Below are 27007 nucleotides of genomic sequence, written 5' to 3' on the forward strand. Positions count from 1 at the left end.
TCATCAGAACAGGGGAGAAGGGACATCCGCTCCCCTCTACAACCTCATCAGAACACGGGAGAAGGGACATCCGTTTTCCTCTACAACCTACATCCACTCCCCTCTACAACCTCATCAGAACAGGGGAGAAGGGACATCCGTTCCCCTCTATATCCTAACCAGACAGAAGCAGAAGCTGGGTTTTTCTTATTCTTCTGCAAAAAACAGTTTTTTTGCCATGACTGCTGGCACACAGCTTTCCTCCCCTGTGGTGGGGTGGTAGCCCCTCTCTCCTTCTCTCTCCATCCCATCGACTGCCTTCTCTTTCAGTCTCTATATCTCTCTCCCTTTTTATCTTTTTATCTCTCCCGCCTTATCTCAGTTCACTGGTCACGATGGCTACACCCACCCGCAGCACGCGCTCCAGCAGGTGTATCTCACTGATCATCCCTAAAGCTAAAACCTCATTTGGACGCCTTTCCTTCCAGTTCTCTGCTGCCTGCGACTGGAACGAATTGCAAAAATCTCTGAAGTTGGAGACTTTTATCTCCCTCAACAACTTTAAAAATCTGCTATCCGAGCAGCTAACCGATCGCTGCAGCTGTACATAGTCCATCTGTAAACTACCCACCCAATTTACCTACCTCACCCCCCATACTGCTTTTATTTATTTACTTTTCTGCTCTTTTGCACACCAGTATCTCTTCTTGCACATGATCATCTGATGATTTATCACTCCAGTGTTAATCTGCTAAATTGTAATTATTCGATTTATTGCCTACCTCATGCCTTTTGCACACATTGTATATAGATTCTCTTTTTTTCTACCATGTTATTGACTTGTTTATTGTTTACTCCATGTGTAACTCTGTGTTGTCTGTTCACACTGCTATGCTTTATCTTGGCCAGGTCGCAGTTGCAAATGAGAACTTGTTCTCAACTAGCCTACCTGGTTAAATAAAGGTGAAATAAAAAAATAAAATAAAATCTTCTCCCCCTCTCCTTTCCTATATCTCTCTCCCTCGCTCTCTAATTCTCTATCTCCCCTTTCTCTCTCCAGGCAGGCAGGGTTGAGTGTGAGTGGGCCAGCCAAAGGGATTTTCATGCTGCGATAGTGTCGGCCATGGCCCAGACACAATCTAATGGGGATTGGGCCTCTTTTGCAGTTTTCATAGCTCTCTGACAAACTCAGGTCAGTGGCTGGAAAATAAACAGCATTTTGTTCCTGTGGCATTTTTACAGGCGGTGGCCTTCTCTCTCTCCCTCTCTCCCTCTTTCTCTCTCTCCCTCACTCCCTTATCTATCTCTCCCTCACTCTCTCAATTAAATTCAAGGGGCTTTATTGGCATGGGAAACATATGTTAACATTGCCAAAGCAAGTGAAGTAGATAATATACAAAAGTGAAATAAACGATACAAATGAACAGGAAACATTACACTCACAGAAGTTCCAAAAGAATAAAGACATTACAAATGCCATATTATGTATATATACAGTGTTGTAATGATGTGCAAATGGTTAAAGTACAAAAGGGAAAATTAATAAACATAAATATGGGTTGAATTTACATTGGTGTTTGTTCTTCACTGGTTGCCCTTTTCTTGTGGCAACATGTCACACATTTTGCTGCTGTGATGGCACAACGTGGTATTTCACCCAGTAGATATGGGAGTTTATCAAAATCGAGTTTGCTTTCAAATTTTTGTGGATCTGTGTAATCTGAGAGAAATATGTGCCTCTAATATAGTCATACATTGGCAGGAGGTTAGGAAGTACAGCTCAGTTTCCACCTCCTTTTGTGGGCAGCGTGCACATAGCCTGTCTTCTCTTGAGAGCCAGGTCTGCCTACGGTGGCCTTTCTCAATAGCAAGGCTATGCTCACTGAGTCTGTACATAGTCAAAGCTTTCCTTAAGTTTGGGTCAGTCACAGTGGTCAGGTGTTCTGTTAAGGGCCAAATAGCGTCATAGTTTGCTCTGTTTTTTTGTTAATTCTTTCCAATGTGTCAAGTAATTATCTTTTTGTTTTCTCATTATTTTGTTGGGTCTAGTTGTGTTGCTGTCCTGGGGCTCTTTGGGATCTGTTTGTGTTTGTGAACAGAGCCCCAGGACCAGCTTGCTTAGGGGACTCATCTCCAGGTTCTCTCTGTAGGTGATGGCTTTGTTATGGAAGGTTTGGGAATCACTTCCTTTTAGGTGGTTGTAGAATTTAACGTCTCTTTTCTGGATGCAGTGTCTCAATTTGGTGTTTGTCCCATTTTGTGAATTATTGGTTGGTGTGCGGACCCCAGATCTCACAAACCATAAAGGGCAATGGGTTCCATAACTGATTCAAGTATTTTCAGCCAGATCCTAATTGGTATGTCGAATTTTATGTTCCTTTTGATGGCATAGAATGCCCTTCTAGCCTTGTCTCTCAGATCATTCACAGCTTTGTGGAAGTTACCTGTGGCACTGATGTTTAGGCTGAGGTATGTATAGTTTTTTGTGTGCTCTAGGGCAACGGTGTTTAGATGGAATTTTTATTTGTGATCCTGGCGACTGGACCTTTTTTGGAACACCATTATTTTGGTCTTACTAAGATGTACTATCAGGGCCCAGGTCTGTCAGAATCTGTGCAAAAGATCTAGGTGCTGCTGTAGGCTCCTCTTGGTTGGGGACAGAAGCACCAGATCATCAGCAAACAGACATTTGACTTCAGATTCTAGTAGGGTGAGGCCGGGTACTGCAGACTTTTCTAGTGCCCTCGTCAATTAGTTGATATATATGTTGAAGAGGGTGGGGCTTAAGCTGCATCCCTGTCTCACCCCTCGGTCCTGTGGGAAGAAATGTGTGTGTTTTTTGCCTTTTTTAACTGCACACTTGTTGTTTGTGTACATGGATTTTATAATGTAGTATGTTTTTCCACCAACACCACTTTCCATCAATTTGTATAGCAGACCCTCATGCCAAATTGAGTCGAAGGCATTTTTGAAATCAACAAAGCATAAGAAGACTTTGCATTTGTTTTGGTTTGTTTGTTTGTCAATTAGGCTGTGCAGGGTGAATACGTGGTCATACGATAATTTGGTAAAAAGCCAACTTGACATTTGCTCAGTACATTGTTTTCATTGAGGAAATATATAAGTCTGCTGTTGATGATAATGCAGAGGATTTTCCAAGGTTGCCATTGACGCATTTCACACGGTAGTTATTGGGGTCAAATTTGTCTCCACTTTTGTGGATTGGGGTGATCAGTCCATAGTTCCAAATATTGGGGAAGATGCCAGAGCTATGGATGATCTTGAAGAGTTTTAGTATAGCCAATTGGAATTGGTTGTCTGTATATTTTATCATTTAATTGAGGATACCATCAACACCACAGGCCTTTTTGGGTTGGAGGGTTTTGATTTTGCCCTGTAGTTCATTCAAGGCAATTGGAGAATCCAGTGGGTTCCTGTAGTCTTTAAAGATTTGTATTTGATAATGTATATGTTTTTGCTGTTTGTTCTTTGTTATAGAGCCAAAAAGATTGGAGAAGTGGTTTATCCATACATCTCCATTTTGGATAGATAATTCTTCGTGTTGTTGTTTGTTTAGTGTTTTCCAATTTTCCCAGAAGTGGTTCGATTCTACGGATTCTTCAATTACATTGAGCAGATTTCTGATGTGCTGTTCCTTCTTTTTCCACAGTGCATTTCAGTATTGTTTTAGTGATTCACCATAGTGAAGGCTCAGGTTTTCAGTATTGTTTTAGTGATTCACCATAGTGAAGGCTCGGGTTTTCTGTATTGTTTTAGTGATTCACCATAGTGAAGGCTCAGGTTTTCAGTATTGTTTTAGTGATTCACCATAGTGAAGGCTCAGGTTTTCTGGGTCTCTGTTATTGGTTGGAAAGGTTTCTCAATTTCTTCCTTAGGTTTTTGCATTCTTCATCAAACCATTTGTCATTGTTGTTCATTTTCTTCGGTTTTCTGTTTGACATTTTTAGATTAGATAGGGAAGCTGAGGTGTCAAATATACTGTTAACATTTTCTACTGCCAAATTTACACCTTCACTATTACAGTGAAAAGTTTTGTCCAGGATGTTGTCTAGAAGGGATTGAATTTGTTGTTGCCAAATTGTTTTTTTGGTAGGTTTCACACTACATTCCTTCTATAGCATTTTTTAATATTACTCCTTTGGCTTTGATGCCTGATGATTGAGTATTGCTCTGTTCAAGTAGAGTGTGATTTTGCTGTGTTCTGATAGGGGTGTCAGTGGACTGACTGTGAACGCTCTGAGAGACTCTGGGTTGAGGTCAGTGATAAAGTAGTCTACAGCACTACTGCCAAGAGATGAGCTATAGGTGTACTTCCGGCGCCGAAAAGAGATGGCTGCCTCGCTTCGTGCTCCTTGGAAAATATGCAGTATTTTGTTTTTTTACGTGTTATTTCTTACATCGGTACCCCGGGTAATCTTAGGTTTCATTACATACAGTCGGGAGGAACTACTGAATATACGATTAACGTCAACTCATCATCGTTCCTACCAGGAATATGACTTTCCCGAAACGGATCCAGTGTCTTGCCTTCCACACAATACAATGGATCTGATCCCAGCCGGCGACCCTGTGCGACGCCGAAAAAGGGGAAAACGTGGCGGTCTCGTGGTCAGGCTTCGGAGACGGGCACATCGCGCTCCACTCCCTAGCATACTACTCGCCAATGTCCAGTCTCTTGACAATAAGGTTGATGAAATCCGAGCACGGGTAGCATTCCAGAGAGACATCAGGGATTGCAACGTGCTCTGCTTCACGGAAACATGGCTAACTCAAGGGACGCTAACGGAGTCGGTGCAGCCAGCTGGTTTCTCCATGCATCGCGCCGACAGAAACAAACATCTTTCCGGTAAGAAGAGGGGCGGGGGGGTATGCCTTATGATTAACGAGAAGTGGTGTGATCATCATAACAACACACAAGAACTCAAGTCGTTCTGTTCACCTGATCTAGAACTCCTCACAATCAAATGTCGACCGCATTATCTACCAAGGGAATTCTCGTCAATCATAATCACAGCCGTATACATTCCCCCCCAAGCAGACACATCGATGGCCCTGAACGAACTTTATCTGACTCTTTGTAAACTGGAAACCACACACCCTGAGGCTGCATTCATCGTAGCTGGGGATTTTAACAAGGCTAATCTAAAAACAAAACTCCCTAAATTCTATCAGCATATCGATTGTGCTACCAGGGCTGGAAAAACACTAGACCATTGTTACACTAATTTCCGCGACGCTTATAAGGCCCTCCCCCGCCCCCCTTTCGGAAAAGCTGACCACGACTCCATTTTGTTGATTCCAGCCTACAAACAAAAACTCAAACAACAAGCTCCCGCGCTCAGGTCTGTTCAACGCTGGTCCGACCAATCTGAATCCACGCTTCAAGACTGCTTCGATCACGCAGATTGGAATATGTTCCGCATCGCGTCCAACAACAATATTGACGATTATGCTGATTCGGTGAGCGAGTTCATTAGGAAGTGCATTGACGATGTCGTACCCACAGCAACGATAAAAACATTCCCAAACCAGAAACCGTGGATTGACGGCAGCATTCGCGTGAAACTGAAAGCGCGAACCACTGCTTTTAACCTGGGCAAGGTGACCGGAAGCATGACCGAATACAAACAGTGTAGCTATTCTCTCCGCAAGGCAATCAAACAGGCCAAGTCTCAGTACAGAGACAAAATCGAGTCGAAATTCAACAGCTCAGACACAAGAGGTATGTGGCAGGGTCTACAGTCAATCACGGATTACAAAAAGAAAACCAGCCCCGTCGAGGACCAGGATGTCTTGCTCCCAGACAGGCTAAACAACTTTTTTGCCCGCTTTGAGGACAATACAGTGCCACTGACACGGCCCCCTACCAAAACCTGCGGGCTCTCCTTCACTGCAGCCGAGGTGAGTAAAACATTTAAACGTGTTAACCCTCGCAAGGCTGCAGGCCCAGACGGCATTCCCAGCCGCGTCCTCAGAGCATGCGCAGACCAGCTGGCTGGTGTGTTTACGGACATATTCAATCAATCCTTATCCCAGTCTGCTGTTCCCACATGCTTCAAGAGGGCCACCATTGTTCCTGTTCCCAAGAAAGCTAAGGTAACTGAGCTAAACGACTACCGCCCCGTAGCACTCACTTCCGTCATCATGAAGTGCTTTGAGAGACTAGTCAAGGACCATATCACCTCCACCCTACCGGACACCCTAGACCCACTCCAATTTGCTTACCGACCCAATAGGTCCACAGACGACGCAATCGCAACCACACTGCACACTGCCCTAACCCATCTGGACAAGAGGAATACCCATGTGAGAATGCTGTTCATCGATTACAGCTCAGCATTTAACACCATAGTACCCTCCAAACTCGTCATCAAGCTCGAGACCCTGGGTCTCGACCCCGCCCTGTGCAACTGGGTCCTGGACTTCCTGACGGGCCGCCCCCAGGTGGTGAGGGTAGGTAACAACATCTCCACCCCGCTGATCCTCAACACTGGGGCCCCACAAGGGTGCGTTCTGAGCCCTCTCCTGTACTCCCTGTTCACCCACGACTGCGTGGCCATGCACGCCTCCAACTCAATCATCAAGTTTGCGGATGACACTACAGTGGTAGGCTTGATCACCAACAACGACGAGACGGCCTACAGGGAGGAGGTGAGGGCCCTCGGAGTGTGGTGTCAGGAAAATAACCTCATACTCAACGTCAACAAAACAAAGGAGATGATTGTGGACTTCAGGAAACAGCAGAGGGAGCACCCCCCTATCCACATCGACGGGTCAGTAGTGGAGAAGGTGGAAAGTTTTAAGTTCCTCGGTGTACACATCACGGACAAACTGAACTGGTCCACCCACACAGACAGCGTTGTGAAGAAGGCGCAGCAGCGCCTCTTCAACCTCAGGAGGCTGAAGAAATTCGGCTTGTCACCAAAAGCACTCACAAACTTCTACAGATGCACAATCGAGAGCATCCTGTCGGGCTGTATCACCGCCTGGTACGGCAACTGCTCCGCCCACAACCGTAAGGCTCTCCAGAGGGTAGTGAGGTCTGCAGAACGCATCACCAGGGGCAAACTACCTGCCCTCCAGGACACCTACACCACCCGATGTCACAGGAAGGCCATAAAGATCATCAAGGACAACAACCACCCAAGCCACTGCCTGTTCACCCCGCTATCATCCAGAAGGCGAGGTCAGTACAGGTGCATCAAAGCAGGGACCGAGAGACTGAAAAACAGCTTCTATCTCAAGGCCATCAGACTGTTAAACAGCCACCACTAACATTTAGCGGCCGCTGCCAACATACTGACTCAACTCCAGCCACTTTAAAAATGGGAATTGATGGAAATTATGTAAAAATGTACTACTAGCCACTTTAAGCAATGCCACTTAACTTCTTGCAACTATAGGGGGTGCTGTTCCGCATTAGCATATTTGGGTCTCCAAATTAAACTGCCTCGTGCTAAATTCTTGATCGTACAATATGCATATTATTGTTATTATTGGATAGAAAACAGTCTATAGTTTCTATAGGAGTTGAAATTTTGTCTCTGAGTGGTACAGAACAATTTTTACAGCACTTTTCATGACAGGGTTCAGATTTCAGAAATTTTTACCTCTGATCTGGGGTCTGTTTATAAGGCCACAGTGAATGCTATGAAGAAACCGACACTGCCTACGTCTTCCTCTGGGTGTCTGTACGTCATCACGTTTTCAATGAAATCGATGGGACGTTCACAGCCATTATAAATGACCAAAATGTACAGAGACCGCCCTTTCTCAACGTGCGCCTCAAGCGTGAAGGCCATCGGACCTGTCTCGTTCCAAATCGTTTTCTAACCAGCTATATTTCTCCGGTCATGTTTTCAGTCGTTATAGTTGTTAAAAACATCAGAATGTAGTTAATTTTAACCGTTTTATAGCAATTTATATCCGTTTAGTGCGATTCTGAGGAATTTATTTGTCGTGCACTTTCTAGCTTTGGGAACGTTTCGCGGTCTCGGTCGTTGTTAGTGGACATTTCGAAGGACAGAGGACATCTATCGACCAAAAGACGTTTATAACATAGAAAGGATACATTGCCCAAGAATATGATGGAAGATCAGCTCAAAGTAAGCAATATTTAATATGATAAACCGTGTTTCTGTCGAAATATTTTAAACGCATACATCGCCATTTTGTTTGGTGTAGCTTCACTTGGCCAACCCTGTATTGAAAAGTAAGGATAATTTTAAAAATGTAAATCAGCGGTTGCATTAAGAACTAATTTGTCTTTCGATTCCTGTCAACCCTGTATTTTTTAGTCAAGTATATGATTAGCTTTTAATTAAACTAGATCACTCTGATAGATGACGTCAGACATATTGAGGCTTGATTTCCTAGTATTTTTATTGTGTAACCACGGTTTTGTATGGCTAAATATGCACCTTTTCGAACAAACTGTATATGTATGTTGTAAAATGATGTTACAGGAGTGTCATCGGAAGAATTCTGAGAAGGTTAGTGAAAAAATTAATATCTTTTGGCGGTGATTACGTTATAGCGCTCTTTGGCTGGAATCGATGCTCTGGTAACGTTTTCACATGTAGTATGCTAACTTATCGATTTATTGTGTTTTCGCTGTAAAACGCTTAGAAAATCTGAAATATTGTCTGGAATCACAAGATCTGGGTCTTTCCATTGCTATGCTTTGTCTATTCTTATGAAATGTTTTATGATGAGTAAATTGGTCATACACGTTGCTCTATCTAGTAATTCTAGTCGATTTGCGATGGTCGGTGCAATTGTAAACTGTGATTTCTACCTGAAATATGCACTTTTTTCTAACAAAAACTATCCTATACCATGAATATGTTATCAGACTGTCATCTGAAGAGGTTTTTTCTTGGTTAGTGGATATCAATATCTTAGTTGAGCCGAATTGGTGATAGCACCTGAAGGAGTAAGAAACTGATGGAGTTAGAATAGTGGTGTATTTTGCTAACGTGTTTAGCTAATAGATTTACATATTTTGTCTTCCCTGTAAAACATTTTAAAAATCTGAAATGGTGGCTTTATTCACAAGATCTGTATCTTTCATCTGGTGTCTTGGACTTGTGATTTAATGATATTTAGATGCTACTATCTACTTCTGAAGCTATGCTATCTATGCTAATCAGTGTGTGGGGGGTGGGGGGTGATCCCGGATCCGGGGTTGAGGTTCTAGAAAGGTTAATACAATGTTTACATACCCTACATTACCCATCTCATATGTATATATACTGTACTCTATATCATCTACTGCATCTTGCCATCTTTATGCAATACATGTACCACTAGCCACTTTAAACTATGCCACTTTATGTTTACATACCCTACAGTACTCATCTCATATGTATATACCGTACTCTATACCATCTACTGCATCTGCCATGCCGTTCTGTACCACCACTCATCCATATATCTTTATGTACATATTCTTTATCCCTTACACTTGTGTGTGTGTAAGGTAGTAGTGTGGAATTGTTAGGTTAGATTACTGTTGGTTATTACTGCATTGTCGGAACTAGAAGCACAAGCATTTCGCTACACTCGCATTAACATCTGCTAACCATGTGTATGTGACTAATAAAATTTGATTTGATTTGATTTGATTTGATTTGATTTTGATTTGAGGTGTACCTACCGTAGGAGTCCCCTCGAAGCATACCATTGACTATGTACATACCCAGCGTGCGACAGAGCTGCAGGAGTTGTGACCCATTTTTGTTGGTCATGTTGTCATAGTTGTGTCTAGGGGTCATATGGGGGAGGGGATGATGTCACCTCCAGGCAGGCGTTTGTCCTCCTGTGTGCTGAGGGTGTCAGGTTCTTGTCCGGTTCTAGCATTTAGGTCGCCACAGACTAGTACATGTCCCTGGGTTCTCCCTCCAGGATGGAGAACCTGTCTTCATTAAAGTATGGGGATTCTAGTCGGGGGATAGAAACTTCCTCTCACTGTGGGGGAAAATAAACTTCCTCTCACTGTCAACTGTGTTTATTTTCAGCAAACTTACCATGTGTAAATATTTGTATGAACATAACAAGATTCAACAACTGAGACATAAACTGATCAAGTTCCACAGACATGTGACTAACAGAAATGGAATTATGTGTCCATGAACAAAGGGGGGGTCAAAATCAAAAGTAACAGTCAGTATATGTTGTGGCCACCATCTGCATTAAGTACTGCAGTGCATCTCCTCTTCATGGACTGCACCAGATTTGCCAGTTCTTGCTGTCAGATGTTACCCCACTCTTCCACCAAGGCACCTGCAAGTTCCCGGACATTTCTGGGGGGAATGGCCCTAGCCCTCACCCTCCGATCCAAAAGGTCCCAGACGTGCTCAATGGGATTGAGATCCGGGCTCTTCGCTGGCCATGGCAGAACACTGACATTCCTGTCTTGCAGGAAATCACGCACAGAACGAGCAGTATGGCTGGTGGCATTGTCATGCTGGAGGGTCATGTCAGGATGAGCCTGCAGGAAGGGTACCACATGAGGGAGGAGGATGTCTTCCCTGTTACGCACAGCGTTGAGATTGCCTGCAATGACAACGAGCTCAGTTACGATGATGCTGTGACACACCTCCCCAGACCCTCCACCTCCTAATCGATCCTGCTCCAGAGTACAGGCCTCGGTGTAACGCTCATTCCTTCGACAATAATTGCGAATCCGACCATCACACCTGGTGAGACGAAACCGCGATTCATCAGTGAAGAGCACTTTTTGCCAGTCCTGTCTGGTCCAGCGACGGTGGGTTTGTGCCCATAGGCGACGTTGTTTCCGGTGATGTCTGGTGAGGACCTGCCTTACAACAGGCCTACAAGCCCTCATTCCAGCCTCTCAGCCTATTGCGGACAGTCTGAGCACTGATGGAGGGATTTTGCGCTCCTGGTATAACTTGGGCAGTTGTTGTTGCCATCCTGTACCTGTCCTGCAGGTGTGATGTTCGGATGTACCGATCCTGTGCAGGTGTTGTTACACGTGGTCTGCCACTGAGAGGACGATCAGCTGTCCGTCCTGTCTCCCAGTAGCGCTGTCTTAGGCGTCTCACAGTACGGACATCGCAATTTATTGCCCTTGCCACATCTGCAGTCCTCATGCCTCCTTGCAGCATGCCAAAGGCACGTTCACGCAGATGAGGAGGGACCCTGGGCATCTTTCTTTTAATGTTTTTCAGAGTCAAGTAGAAAGGCCTCTTTAGTGTTCTAAGTTATCATAACTGTCACCTTAATTGCCTACCGTCTGTAAGCTGTTAGTGTCTTAACGACCGTTCCACAGGTGCATGTTCATTAATTGTTTATGGTTCATTGAATGGGAAACAATGTTTAAACCCTTTACAATGAAGATCTGTGAAGTTATTTCGATTTTTACAAATTATCTTTGAAAGACAGGTTCCTGAAAAAGGGACAATTTTTTTGTTGGTGAGTTTAGGTAGCGCACATGAGGATTTCTCTCTCTCTCTCTACCCCTCTCTCTCTCTCTCTCTCTCTACCTCTCTCTCTATCTCTTTCTCCCTCACTCCCTCTCTCTAGCTCTCTCTACCTCTCTCTCTCTCTCTCTCTACCTCTCTCTCTCTCTCTCTCTCTCTCTCTCTATCTCTCTCCCGTACTCCCTATCTCTATATCTCTCTATTTCTCCCTCCCTGCAGCTGGTATAATCTGTGACAGGTTTCAGACCTGCATGTGAGTGTACCGAAAAATCAAGGACAGGACTTGAAAATGCTTTTTCTTTCCACTTCTCTCAACCTGTCTGATGAAAGAGGTTAAACTAGGACAGAGAGGTTAATGTGTCCTGTATGCCTCTCAGAAATCTCTGACACCATCTGTGAACTCCATGGCAGATCTATTTAAAAGCTCACCTGCGCTGCCCACCCACATTGAACTGCACGTTTATAATAAAGGCATAAACAGCTAGTGCCATAGTAATGCACCATATAAGGGCACGGGGTGTCATTGGAGACACATAATGAACACAGCACCAGAGGATGTAAAAAACAAACAAGTTTTACACTTCTTCATTATACCATTAAACTCACACAGTGATGACTTCATGAAGGAGCGCCCTGGGTTTTAATAGGTCTCTGTTAAAGTCCAGTAATTACTGAAATGAGCTACCAGTATAGAGGAAGTCTTTCACACATTAACCCTCATCAGGGTCAGTCTGAACTCATAAAGCAACGTCAACCTGTCTGTCTATCTGTCTGTCTGTCTGTCTGTCTGTCTGTCTGTCTGTCTGTCTGTCTGTCTGTCTGTCTGTCTGTCTGTCTGTCTGTCTGTCTGTCTGTCTGTCTGTCTGTCTGTCTGTCTGTCTGTCATTCTGTCTGTCTATAGCCAATCTAGCAGGGAATCGAAGGAATATTTGACGCTATGGATCGATGTCTCAGCCCCTCATTAAACCTCAGTTCAGTTACTCTGACAGAGAGAGAGAAAATGAGCGGGCTATACGTAAGTGGAGATCTTGGTGGTCTCTCTCTCTCTCTGTAAGGCTATATGTAATTAATAATTTGAAAAATACTAATGCACACACACACACACACACACACACACACACACACACACACACACACACACACACACACACACACACACACACACACACACACACACACACACACACACACACACACACACACACACACACACACACACACATACTCTGTAGCCCAAATGCTGATGTTGCATGTTCAGTCTCCTCCACATGACCTTTGCCCATACCTGCCTGGCCTGGACATTACAGTGCACCAGCCAGCGGTGGAATAACTAAGGAAGGTCATGTGTTGTATGTATCAACACTCGATGACGCCCTGGTCACTGCGAGAGTCACAACAGACTTCTATACTGAAACATGACAAACATTTTTCTTTTCAGACACTAGAGAAACGTTGATCTTAGGACAGGTTATTGTACGGTTATCCACTTCCTGAGGCCTTTCTCTCTCTCTCTCTCTTTCACTCTGTCTGTCTCTCTCTCTCTCTCTCTGTCTGAAGCCTTCTCCCTCCCCATCTCTCTCTCTCTCTCTCTCTCTCCTTCTCCGTATTATTGGTTAAGACACAGACAGACCTGGCCTTTCTTCACAGTGGGTGGTGAGGTTTCTCTGTCTATAATAGGCAGGTGCACTACTCTGAATAATACAAGTGTGTAGGCAGGACTTTTAGCAGATATTCTTAAAACAGCTCCAATGGTGCTTGAAGATTCTGCACAAGAATAAAACTATATCATGTTTTGTGTGCAGTGATGCAAAGTTTATGCCAGTGTTGATGTGGTTTCATCATACTATAGCCTTCTCTATGTTGGTATAGTTTGGCTCATATATATTAAGTAGCTATTATGTATTTCCAATGTAATCATACATGTGCTTTTCTCCATACATCATTTTCTTTTATATATTGTCCAGGGATGCTGAACTGGTCCTGAACTCATTCAATTGAGCGCTGAAAAATAAGACAAAGGTGCTTCGTGACGCGCTCCAATCACGACTGCTTATTGTTGCTTGGCAACGATCATACAACCATTGTATCGGGAGCCTAATGCCACGCTTCTTCCTCAGAATGAATCATAGTGTACCTCTTGAGGATACATGTTCATAAAGAGATTGAAGCTTCACAATATAGCTGTGATAATGAAAGGGTTTGTAGATACCAACAGATCCCTGGTGGGTGTATGACTCTGTTCCACTATACAGGTCCTACTGTTAGAAAAGCATTTCAATGTTCATAACTTCATACACAACTGACACATATAATACTGGTTATTGTACAATTACTAAGAAAGTAACAGGAGTGACAGAAACTGAAACACAATCAACATGTTCTGTCCTATTGTATAAATGTAATGCATGGACTATCATGTCATTCTAGAATGTACTGCATGGACTATCATGTCATTCTAGAATGTACTGCATGGACTATCATGTCATTCTAGAATGTACTGCGTGGACTATCATGTCATTCTAGAATGTACTGCGTGGACTATCATGTCATTCTAGAATGTACTGCTTGGACTATCATGTCATTCTAGAATGTACTGCGTGGACTATCATGTCATTCTAGAATGTACTGCGTGGACTATCATGTCATTCTAGAATGTACTGCATGGACTATCTTGACATTCTAGAATGTCCTGTGTGGACTATCATGCCGTTCTAGAACGTACTGTGTGGACTCTCGTGTCATTCTAGAATGTACTGCATGGACTATCATGACATTCTAGAATGTACTGCTTGGACTATCATGTCATTCTAGAATGTACTGCATGTACTATCATGTCATTCTAAAATGTACTGCATGTACTATCATGTCATTCTAGATTGTACTGCATGTACTATCACATCATTCTAGAATGTACTGCGTGGACTATCATGTCATTCTAGAATGTACTGTGTGGACTATCATGCCGTTCTAGAACGTACTGTGTGGACTCTCGTGTCATTCTAGAATGTACTGCATGTACTATCATGTCATTCTAGAATGTACTGCATGTACTATCATGTCATTCTAGAATGTACTGCATGGAATATCATGCCATTCTAGATTGTACTGCATGTACTATTACATGTTCTAGAATGTACTGCATGTACTATCACGTCATTCTAGAATGTACTGCATGGACTATCATGTCATTCTAGAATGTACTGCATGGACTATCATGCCATTCTAGAACGTACTGTGTGGACTATCATGTCATTCTAGAATGTACTGCATGGACTATCATGTCGTTCTAGAATGTACTGCATGGACTATCATGTCATTCTAGAATGTACTGCATGGACTATCATGTCATTCAAGAATTTACTGCATGGACTATCATGTCATTCTAGAATGTACTGCATGGACTATCATGTCATTCTAGAATGTATTGCATGGACTATCATGTCATTCTAGAATGTATTGCATGGACTATCATGTCATTATAGAATGTACTGTGTGGACTGTCATGTCGTTCTAGAATGTACTGCATGGACTATCATGTCATTCTAGAATGTACTGCATGGACTATCATGTCATTCAAGAATTTACTGCATGGACTATCATGTCATTCTAGAATGTACTGCATGGACTATCATGTCGTTCTAGAATGTACTGCATGGACTATCATGTCATTCTAGAATGTACTGCATGGACTATCATGTCATTCAAGAATGTACTGCATGGACTATCATGTCATTCTAGAATGTACTGCATGGACTATCATGTCATTCTAGAATGTATTGCATGGACTATCATGTCATTCTAGAATGTATTGCATGGACTATCATGTCATTATAGAATGTACTGTGTGGACTATCATGTCATTCTAGAATGTACTGCATGGACTATCATGTCATTCTAGAATGTATTGCATGGACTATCATGTCATTCTAGAATGTATTGAATGGACTATCATGTCATTATAGAATGTACTGTGTGGACTATCATGTCATTCTAGAATGTACTGCATGGACTATCATGTCATTTTTAAAATATACTGTGTGGACTATCATGTCATTTTAGAATGTACTGCATGTACCATCATTTCATTCTAGAATGTACTGCGTGGGCTATCATGCCATTCTAGAACGTACTGCATGGACTATCATTTCATTCTAGAATGTACTGCATAGACTATCATTTCATTCTAGAATGTACTGCATAGACTATCATGTCATTCTAGAATGTACTGCGTGGACTATCATGTTGTTCTAAAATGTACTGCATGAACTATCATGTCATTCTAGAATGTACTGCATGGACTATCATGTCATTCTAGAATGTACTGCATGGACTATCATGCCATTCTAGAACGTACTGTGTGGACTATCATGTCATTCTAGAATGTACTGCATGGACTATCATGTCGTTCTAGAATGTACTGCATGGACTATCATGTCATTCTAGAATGTACTGCATGGACTATCATGTCATTCAAGAATTTACTGCATGGACTATCATGTCATTCTAGAATGTACTGCATGGACTATCATGTCATTCTAGAATGTACTGCATGGACTATCATGTCATTCTAGAATGTACTGCATGGACTATCATGTCATTCTAGAATGTACTGCGTGGCCTATCATTTCATTCTAGAATGTACTGCATGGACTATCATTACATTCTAAAATGTACTGCATGGACTATCATGTCATTCTAGAATGTACTGTGTGGACTATCATGTCGTTCTAGAATGTACTGCATGGACTATCATGTCGTTCTAAAATGTACTGCATGGACTATCATGTCATTCTAGAATGTACTGTGTGGACTATCATGTCGTTCTAGAATGTACTGCGTGGACTATCATGTCATTCTAGAATGTACTGTGTGGACTATCATGTCGTTCTAGAATGTACTGCGTGGACTATCATGTCATTCTAGAATGTACTGCATGGACTATCATGTTGTTCTAAAATGTACTGCATGGACTATCATGTCGTTCTAGAATGTACTGTGTGGACTATCATGTCATTCTAGAATGCACTGTATGGACTATCATGTCATTCTACTACACTCTCTAGAGCAGAATCATGACTAAAGCAAATTATTTAATCAACATATTTGCTTAAGTTTAACAAAGTTTGCATCTTGAGAAGCTTTCAACATAGTATAGCACAAAATAATAATACATGCTGTATATCCATGCATTAGATTAAAAAAACTTAACAAACATGTTGAAGTAGTACAATTTAAACTGTCATAGCAACCTTTTCCATTTCAATGAGCTAGAAGAGTACAGCTCTAGTGTTTAAGAGGATGCTGAGACGCTATGCAATATACCAAGCACATCCCAAATCGAACCCTATTCCCTAAATAGAGCCCTATGGACCCTGGTAAAAAGTAGTGCACTATATAGGGAATAGGTTGCCATTTAAGAAGCATCCACAGTCACCCCTTCAGCACAATCATATGTCACAAAATCAACATATTAAACATATGATAAACTATTTCCTCATTACAAAACATGAGGAAGTTAATTGAAAATGTTTCCAAGTGGAGTTTGAATATTAAAGTAATATTTCTAAGTGTATTCTACTACTGGGACTAATTCAGAAACGCCTGTTGGGACTCCGTCTGTCTCAAACTAAATTGGTTTACTAAAGTGAGCGGGTGTGTGTGTGTGTGTGTGTGTGTGTGTGTGTGTGTGTGTGTGTGTGTGTGTGTGTGTGTGTGTGTGTGTGTGTGTGTGTGTGTGTGTGTGTCTGCAAGATCACTAGGTGAGGCTAATGGCTGAGCTTACTGCCTCTCAAATGTAATGTTTCCGAGATTTCCAACTGCTTAAACTAACAGAACGTTAGATTTAATATCAGCTTTAATATTAAGGCTTCTGATAATTACAATGTTTGTAGGTGAATTAACTGGCTTTTGGCAAGTATGAACTTTAACTGTTGCTCTTGGTAATGACAGTACAGTATTTACTGAATTTACAGAAAACCAAAGCAAAGAGTAGCTGTATTGACCATGATTTGCATCCATTTTCTGTAATGAAAGTAACATCAACACGTTGTAATACGTTTGTATGAATTCCACGAGGTGTCATGACTCTAATGTTATCTCCATGATGCATCTTTCTCTCTGCAGGAGAATATTTGCTTGTTGTGAGTTATGACTTGCAGACAGAACTTGTCCTCATCCCAAATGGCACCCTATAGGCCCTGGTTAAACGTAGTGCACTACCCTATAGGCCCTGGTTAAACGTAGTGCACTACCCTATAGGCCCTGGTTAAACGTAGTGCACTACCCTATAGGCCCTGGTTAAACGTAGTGCACTACCCTATAGGCCCTGGTTAAATGTAGTGCACTACCCTATAGGCCCTGGTTAAATGTAGTGCACTACCCTATAGGCCCTGGTTAAATGTAGTGCACTACCCTATGAGCCCTGGTCAACAGTAGTGCACTACAAAGGGAACAGGGTGCCATTTGGAACGGATGCCTCGACTGTTATGTGAGAATGTAATCAACAGCCTGGGCCTCAAATGCTTTCTCTTCTTGTCCCTTTGACAAATTCTTCCAATAAGCCAAAGTATTTAAACTCCTGAAGTTCCTCTCATTCCAACCCTGATTTAGTTTTACATAACTTTAAAAAGGGGCAATCCAGGATTTGAAAAACAACAATATATTTGTTTTAAGTTGGAGAAAAAAAGGGATGCACCAATTCCGGATTTCCCCTTTAACTCTGATTTGTGTAACATGACTTTAAATTGGCCATTCTGATTCTGAATCAGCCTTTCCATTCAGAAGAATTGATCTGTTTGCCTGGAAGGCTGCAATTACTAATGGACGGCCCTACGTTATCCACATTGTCATGTTTGAATTGGTTTTGATGATCAATTATGTTGTTAAGCTGTGTGTCAAATAAAATACAGTGATTTCATATAAAAAGCAACATTACTGATGAAGAATAAGTACAAAAGCATTCAATCTTCATGGACTTCATTTTACTCTCCATTTATCTCTTTAACACACACACACACACACACACACACACACACACACACACACACACACACACACACACACACACACACACACACACACACACACACACACACACACACACACACGTTTAGGTTAATGAGAAGTGTAGGTTCCCTGCTCCTCCCAGTCAACAGTTTGATTTGAGGGTTGATAGGTGCTGATATCTCGCTGGAATTAGAGAGGAGGCATTTTCTCTCCTGTCTCGTTCTCTTTCACTCCCACCGTGTTGTCTGTCTTACATACCTCCTTTTCTACACATTTTCTTGTTGGGTTTCCTGGCACATTCCTTGGATATTCTTTTGACTGTAAAATAAATAAAAAAACTACAAAATAACAGAAAGCTCTGGAAAAGACCTGGAAGGTGACATGCAACAACTTCTTCCCCCCAACCCTCCCCATCCCCCCCTCCCTCCCTCCCTCCCTCCCTCATCAACAACAACGACAGAGGGTCTGTCCAGAGAGTAACTGGGGGTGTTTCTGCAGAAATATTCCAAAATGGTGGAATGAATTTGCTGCACGTCGGAACACAAGAAGCCCATATTCACATGCACTTCTATATAAGACCCCTTACCACCACACAGTAGTTTCCTCAATGCAATGCCTGGTCCAGCATATTGACAACAGTATTTGCCGTTCGTATTAAGATGAAATTGTATGCAATATTTTGTATCATTATGATACTGGGACCATTTACAATTTCAAGCTTTGCTGTGTGGATCTTAATGGATTGAAATGTAGGTCTTCAGTCAAAAATATTGTATTATTTTGTCTGTTGCTCCTGTAAACTATAGTTTGCAAAGATTGCAAAGACAAATGCTAGATAAGAATAGGAAAGTAAGGGGTCTTACATGGTCTAGTCTGATGCCACAGGCCTCGAGTGTACCAGAATATTTCACCAACCAACCCTACAGAAGATCATTGTCTAATAGCTCATAGCTAATCATATTATCCCCAGAACACTCATGACAGTAAGGGAAGGGAGTGCACCAAGGTACAGTACTAGGCCCAATCTGTTTCAACATCTGATTGTTTTTTCAGGCATTTTATGTAATATTTTGTCTTTTTGGGGTGTTATTTTTTAATCAACACAAAGAGGAACCTCAAACGGTGTTATGGAAAGGGAGAGTTGATGAACATAGATGTCTGCCATGGAAGATCAAGTCAGAATGAGGATGCTGGAGATGGTGGTGTTGGAGGACACAGACACAGCATGCACAGGGAGGACAACACGGCGTGCACCACACACACTACAGTAGCGACACACAGTCTCAGAGAGAGAGAGAATAAGAGATAGAATAAGAGATAAAAGAGTGTGGTTTTGTTCTCGTATACCCGACCCACTCACCATCCTCCGTTGGAACGTAGATGTTTAGATACAAACAGTCCTCGTTTTGATCCTGTATGTAAGACGCCACTATGTCCAGGCTGAAGGAGAACCATATGGGCATCATAATCTCTGGCACGGCGTTGTGAATATTCTGGGGGCAAACGGGGGCAAAGTGGGTGGCGTTCTTTATCCCCGACCAGGAGGAGGGCGGCTCGGGGGGCAGGAAGCGTTTCTCCCCCACTGGGGAGGCTGCATACGGGACCCCCAAATACTGGTCCACTGGTCCCAGTATCTCACTGGGTAGGGGCACTCTCACCCCCCGGAGTTTCCCATACTGCGTGTTCACAGTGGGGTGGTAGGCCTGGCCTCGGACGGCCACCAAGCACCAGGAAAAAGTTAAGATCCAGAAGGACGCGGTGATGCTGAGGCTGGAGATGGAGCTGGGTATGTGGGCACCATGCCAGTCTCCATGGTCCTGATGCTGAGAGGAGAGGATACGGTTTCTCCTTGGCAAAAACCACATGGTCCGTCTGAGTGAGTCTCAGCAACGACTGCAAGTCACCAACATACACGTCGGGTCTCCTACCCGGCTCACACAGCCTTTCTTTTCCTCTCCCTGTCTTCCCGTTTTCCCCTGTCTTCCCTGTTTTCCCCTGTCTTCCCCAGTCTTCCCCTGTACTCCCCTTTCTCCCCTGTCTTCCCCAGTCTTCCCGTCTTCCCGTCTTCTCGCCCTGTAATCCCGTCTCTCAGCCCAACAGTCCAGCAGCCATAGATCTACTTATCAGTCTGGATAAAGGAGCTGAGCAGATAAAACACAAAAGTACAAAATAAAAAGTTGCGTTATTTCCTTTCTTTATGGTCTTCATTCACTGTCCTCTCCTCCTCTCGTCAGATCTTCCATCCCATACCTGCTGAAGAGAGGGAAGAAAAAAGAAGATAGGAAAATTTATGACAATCTCCAGAGAGACAGACAAACAGTTTGCTTTCATTTATTTTATTCACTGATGTTTTATTGACTGGTAGAGAGGGTCTTTTCTGTCCTGATATAAACCAGAACACATAAACATGACAGTGCACTTACCCTGCTATCAATCTACACAATCAAGGGCTCGCCAAGTCGCTAAAGTGTTGCACAACTTAGTCACAGACAGTTTACTGATATAAAGCCTAGCTATTGAAAGATTAACATGGCAATGAACTACAAAAACAGGCCTATGTCCCTAACATGTCCCCATCTCACATAACACACAACATACATACCAAAGGAACATTATATAACTGTTTAGAAAAAAGATAAATCACTACAAACCTACACTATCAACAGTTTTTAATGACTTCCAATAACATTAAAAACATCAAAATGTCATGTTTCCCATTGGGTGGAGTTTTTCTACCTCCCCTTTGCTATAGATAAAGACCTGATAAAATGCTTTCTCAGTTACACCTCCCCTGTCCTTAGTCGAAGATAAGAGAGAAAGCGAGAGAGAGAGAGAGAGAAAGGGAGCAAAACCCCCCTCAACCCCCGCTCCTCGACCCCCTCTACCTCCTCAACCTCCTCCTTAAACCCTCTTCCTCAACCCCCTCCTACACCTCAACCCCCTCCTCAACTCCCCCTCCTCCTAGACTCCCCTCCTCAAACCCCCCTCTTCAACTTACCCCTCCTCCTAGTCCCCCCTCTTCAAACACCTCCTCACCCCCCCCTCCTCCTCAACCCCCACCTCAACCCCCCTCCTACTCAACCCCCTTCCTACTCAACCCCCACCTCAACCCCCCTCCTCCTCAACCCCCTCCTCAACCCCCCTCCTCCTCAACCCCCACCTCAACCCCCCTCCTCCTAGTCCCTCTTCCTCAACCCCCCTCCTCATCCCCCCTCCTCCTCAACCCCCACCTCAACCCCCTCCTCAACCCGCTCCTCCTCCTCAACCCCCACCTCAACCCCCCTCCTCCTCAACCCCCTCCTCATCCCCCCTCTTCCTCAACCCCCACCTCAACCCCCCCTCCTCATCTCCCCTCCTCCTCAACCCCCACCTCAACCCCCCCTCCTCCTAGTCCCTCCTCCTCAACCCCCTCCTCAACCCCCCCCCTCCTCAACCCCCACCTCAACCCCCTCCTCAACCCCCCTCCTCCTCAACCCCCTTCCTCCTCAACCCCCTCCTCCTCAACACCCTCCTCCTCAACCCCCACCTCCTCAACCCCCACCTCAACCCCCCTCCTCCTCAACCCCCACCTCAACCCCCCTCCTCCTAGTCCCTCCTCCTCAACCCCCTCCTCAACCCCCCCCCTCCTCAACCCCCACCTCAACCCCCTCCTCAACCCCCCTCCTCCTCAACCCCCTTCCTCCTCAACCCCCTCCTCCTCAACACCCTCCTCCTCAACCCCCACCTCCTCAACCCCCACCTCAACCCCCCTCCTCCTCAACCCCCACCTCAACCCCCCTCCTCCTCAACCCCCTTCCTCCTCAACCCCCTCCTCAACCCCTCCTCCTCAACCCCCACCTCAACCCCCCTTCTCCTCAACCCCCACCTCAACCCCCTCCTCCTAGCCCCCCCTGGCCCAGCTCAGCCTCAGTGGCTAGCAGCTAGCTACATAGGGCAGGCAGGAGCACTGTCCAATAACAGTAGAGAGAGAAGTAAATCCAGGAGTTTAGAGGATATTGCATTCCAAAATGACTGTAAATGATTTATAATGTACCAGCAGGCGTCAGGCCCACTAACCACTCAGGGAAAAGCAATCAGGACATTCCTTAAGGTGCTGTTATCACTCTGAAGACCCATACACACAGGCATGATTCACACACACGCACGCACGCACTCTCTCTCACACACACACACACGCACGCACGCACGCACGCACGCACGCACGCACGCACACTCACACACACTCACACACACTCACACACACTCACACACACGACACAGGATCAGTGAAAAGCCAATTGGAACAGTATATTTCTCCCCTCCTCACTCTGTTGAACACCCTACCTCTCTCCTTTCTCCATCCTCCCCCCTCCTCACTCTGTTGAACACCCTACCTCTCTCCTTTCTCCATCCTCCCCCCTACTCACTCTGTTGAACACCCTACCTTTCTCCTCCCCCCTCCTCACTCTGTTGAACACCCTACCTTTCTCCTCCCCCCTCCTCACTCTGTTGAACACCCTACCTCTCTCCGTTCTCCATCCTCCCCCCTGCTCACTCTGTTGAACACACTACCTTTCTCCTCCCCCCTCCTCACTCTGTTGAACACCCTACCTCTCTCCTTTCTCCATCCTCCCCCCTCCTCACTCTGTTGAACACCCTACCTCTCTCCTTTCTCCATCCTCCCCCCTCCTCACTCTGTTGAACACCCTACCTCTCTCCTTTCTCCATCCTCCCCCCTCCTCACTCTGTTGAACACCCTACCTCTCTCCTTTCTCCATCCTCCCCCCTACTCACTCTGTTGAACACCCTACCTTTCTCCTCCCCCCTCCTCTCCCTGTTGAACACCCTACCTCTCTCCTCTCCCTCCTCACTCAGTTGAACACCCTACCTCTCTCCTCCCCCTCCTCACTCTGTTGAACACCCTACCTTTCTCCTCCCCCCTCCTCAACACCCTACCTCTCTCCTCCCCCTCCTCACTCTGTTGAACACCCTACCTTTCTCCTCCCCCCTCCTCTCCCTGTTGAACACCCTACCTCTCTCCTCTCCCTCCTCACTCAGTTGAACACCCTACCTCTCTCCTCCCCCTCCTCACTCTGTTGAACACCCTACCTTTCTCCTCCCCCCTCCTCTCCCTGTTGAACACCCTACCTCTCTCCTCCCCCTCCTCACTCAGTTGAACACCCTACCTCTCTCCTCCCCCCTCCTCTCCCTGTTGAACACCCTACCTCTCTTCTCCCCCTCCTCACTCTGTTGAACACCCTACCTCTCTTCTCCCCCTCCTCTCTCTGTTGAACGCCCTACCTCTCTCCTCATTTTACATACATTTTTACATTTTAGTCATTTAGCAGACGCTCTTATCCAGAGCGACTTACAGTAGAGTGCATACATTTTATTCCTTTTTTCTTTTTTTTTTCTCTTTTTCTTTTTTTTTTTTACATACTGAGACAAGGATATCCCTACCGGCCAAACCCTCCCTACCGGCCAAACCCTCCCTAACCCGGACGACGCTATGCCAATTGTGCGTCGCCCCACGGATCTCCCGGTTGCGGCCGGCTGCGACAGAGCCTGGGCGCGAACCCAGCCCAGCCTGGGCGCGAACCCAGAGATTCTGGTGGCGCAGCTAGCACTGCGATGCAGTGCCCTAGACCACTGCGCCTTACCTCTCTCCTCCCCCTCCTCACTGTGTTGAACACCCTACCTCTCTCCTCCCCCCTCCTCTCCCTGTTGAACACCCTACCTCTCTCCTCCCCCCTCCTCTCCCTGTTGAACACCCTACCTCTCTTCTCCCCCTCCTCACTCTGTTGAACACCATACCTCTCTTCTCCCCCTCCTCTCCCTGTTGAACACCCTACCTCTCTTCTCCCCCTCCTCACTCTGTTGAACACCATACCTCTCTTCTCTCCCTCCTCTCTCTGTTGAACACCCTACCTCTCTCCTCCCCTCCTCTCCCTGTTGAACACCCTACCTCTCTCCTCCCCCTCCTCACTCTGTTGAACACCATACCTCTCTCCTCCCCCTCCTCACTCTGTTGAACACCATACCTCTCTCCTCCCCCTCCTCTCTCTGTTGAACACCCTACCTCTCTTCTCCCCCTCCTCACTCTGTTGAACACCCTACCTCTCTTCTCCCCCTCCTCTCTCTGTTGAACACCCTACCTCTCTCCTCCCCTCCTCTCCTTGGTGAACACCCTACCTCTCTCCCCCCCCTCCTCACTCTGTTGAACACCATACCTCTCTCCTCCCCCTCCTCACTCTGTTGAACACCCTACCTTTCTCCTCCCCCCTCCTCTCTTTGTTGAACACCCTACCTTTCTCCTCCCCCCTCTCTCTGTTGAACACCCTACCTCTCTCCTCCCCCTCCTCACTCTGTTGAACACCCTACCTTTCACCTCCCCCCTCCTCTCTCTGTTGAACACCATACCTCTTTCCTCCCCCTCCTCTCCCTGTTGAACACCCTACCTCTCTCCTCCCCCTCCTCACCGTGTTGATCCCCCTCCCCCCTTCCTCCCATCATCCCCCATCCTCACCTCATTCTTATCAACACCCTCCCCATCCTCCTCACCCCCTGAAACAGTCCTCTCACCCTATTCCCCTCATCCTCACTCCCCTCCTCTGTCCTGATAAATAGGACCTTTTCAGTTCTTCTGGACCATCCATCCCCATGTATCATCCATCCCCATGTATCATCCATCCCCATGTACCATCTATCCTCATGTATCATCCATCTCCATGCATCATCCATCCCCATGTATCATCCATCCCCATGTATCATCCATCCCCATGTATCATCCATCTCCATGCATCATCCATCCCCATGTATCATCCATCCTCATGTATCATCCATCCCCATGTATCATCCATCCCCATGTATCATCCATCTCCATGCATCATCCATCCCCATGTATCATCCATCCCCATGTATCATCCATCCCCATGTATCATCCATCCCCATGTATCATCCATCTCCATGCATCATCCATCCCCATGCATCATCCATCCTCATGTATCATCCATCCCCATGTATCATCCATCCCCATGTATCATCCATCCCCATGCATCATCCATCCCCATGCATCATCCATCCCCATGCATCATCCATCCCCATGTATCATCCATCTCCATGCATCATCCATCCCCATGTATCATCCATCCCCATGTATCATCCATCTCCAAGCATCATCCATCCCCATGTATCATCCATCCCCATGTATCATCCATCCCCATGCATCATCCATCCCCATGCATCATCCATCCCCATGCATCATCCATCCCCATGTATCATCCATCCCCATGTATCATCCATCCCCATGCATCATCCATCCCCATGTATCATCCATCACCATGTATCATCCATCCCCATGTAGCATCATCCCCATGCACCATCCATCCTCATGTATCATCCATCCCCATGTATCATCCATCCCCATGTAGCATCATCCCCATGCACCATCCATCCCCATGTATCATCCATCCCCATGTACCATCATTCCCCATGTACCATCCATTCCCATGTACCATCATTCCCCATGTATCATCATCCATCCCCATGTATCATCATTCCAAAAGGACCCCACCACTGACCACTGACCACTAGCCACTGACCACTAGCCACTGACCACTGACCACTGACCACTGTGTTTAGACCAGAACACAGAGCCAAGTGTACTCTTCTCCTCCCACTCACTCTCTCCTTTAAAGAGGGAGAGAGAGCAAGAGAGAGTGTGTGTGAGAGAGAGAGAAAGAAGGAGAGAGAGAAAGAAGGAGAGAGAGAGAGAGAGAGGGAGAGAGAGAGAGAAAGATTGAGGGTGAGAGAGAGAGAGAGGGAGAAAGAGAGAGAGAGATGAAAGAGTGAGGGTGAGAGAGAGAGAGAGAGAGAGAGAGAGAGAGAGAGAGAGAGAGAGAGAGAGAGAGAGAGAGAGAGAGAGAGAGAGAGAGAGAGAAAGAAGGAGAGAGAGAGAGAGAGGGAGAGAGAGAGCAAGAGGGTGTGTGTGAGCGAGCGAGAGAGAGAGAGAGAAAGATTGAGGGTGAGAGAGAGAGAGGGAGAGAGAGAGAGAGAGAGAGAGAGGGTGAGAGAGAGAGAGAGGGTGAGAGAGAGAGAGAGAGAGGGTGAGAGACTGGGTCTTTCATGCTACTCTAAATGATGACCTTAGACTAGAGATAGTAAATCAAGCCTGATACAGAGAAAGAATCAATGGCCTGGTTGCTTTGAGAGATCCTAAATCCACTGTTATTACTTCCTCCTCTTCAACAAAAGGCTGGAGATACTGAGTGAAACATTAGGGGTGGAAAGTTGTAATATAATCCAGGCAACATGTAATCTGACCTGAGTAGATGTCTGTACGGGCTACATACTAGTAATGCTATAATTACAGGTGTGCCAAACGGATAGACTCGTAATGGGAAGAGACCATGCAAGGCCCACAGAGACTCTAAAGTAGGGAACTCCAGTACTCGAGGGCCTGATTGGTGTCACAGTTCTGCCCCAGTCCCAGCTAACACACCTGACTCCAATAATCACCTAATCATGATCTTCAGTTTAGAATTCAATTACATTAAATCAGCTGTGTTTGCAAGGGA

General features: G+C 45.2%; 1 protein-coding gene across 3 annotated transcripts in view; it reads right to left on the reverse strand.

Annotated features, from left to right (window-relative positions):
• nlgn3a (neuroligin 3a) overlaps positions 1-27007 on the reverse strand; it is a 429434-nt gene that overhangs the window by 319805 nt on the left and 82622 nt on the right. Inside the window, exons 2-3 of one of the 3 annotated variants that reach the window (XM_071411755.1) lie at positions 19813-20705; positions 18711-18770 (exon numbers count right to left, since the gene is read on the reverse strand). In XM_071411755.1, the coding sequence (XP_071267856.1) occupies positions 18711-18770; positions 19813-20317 (565 nt within the window). In that variant the 5' untranslated portion in view covers positions 20318-20705. The remainder of the gene's footprint in view (positions 1-18710; positions 18771-19812; positions 20706-27007) is intronic. The other 2 variants (XM_071411753.1, XM_071411754.1) reach the window with 2 other exon arrangements.

The sequence above is a fragment of the Salvelinus alpinus genome, chromosome 7 (assembly GCF_045679555.1).
Source record: "Salvelinus alpinus chromosome 7, SLU_Salpinus.1, whole genome shotgun sequence".
In the NCBI taxonomy this organism is placed as follows: Eukaryota; Metazoa; Chordata; class Actinopteri; order Salmoniformes; family Salmonidae; genus Salvelinus; species Salvelinus alpinus.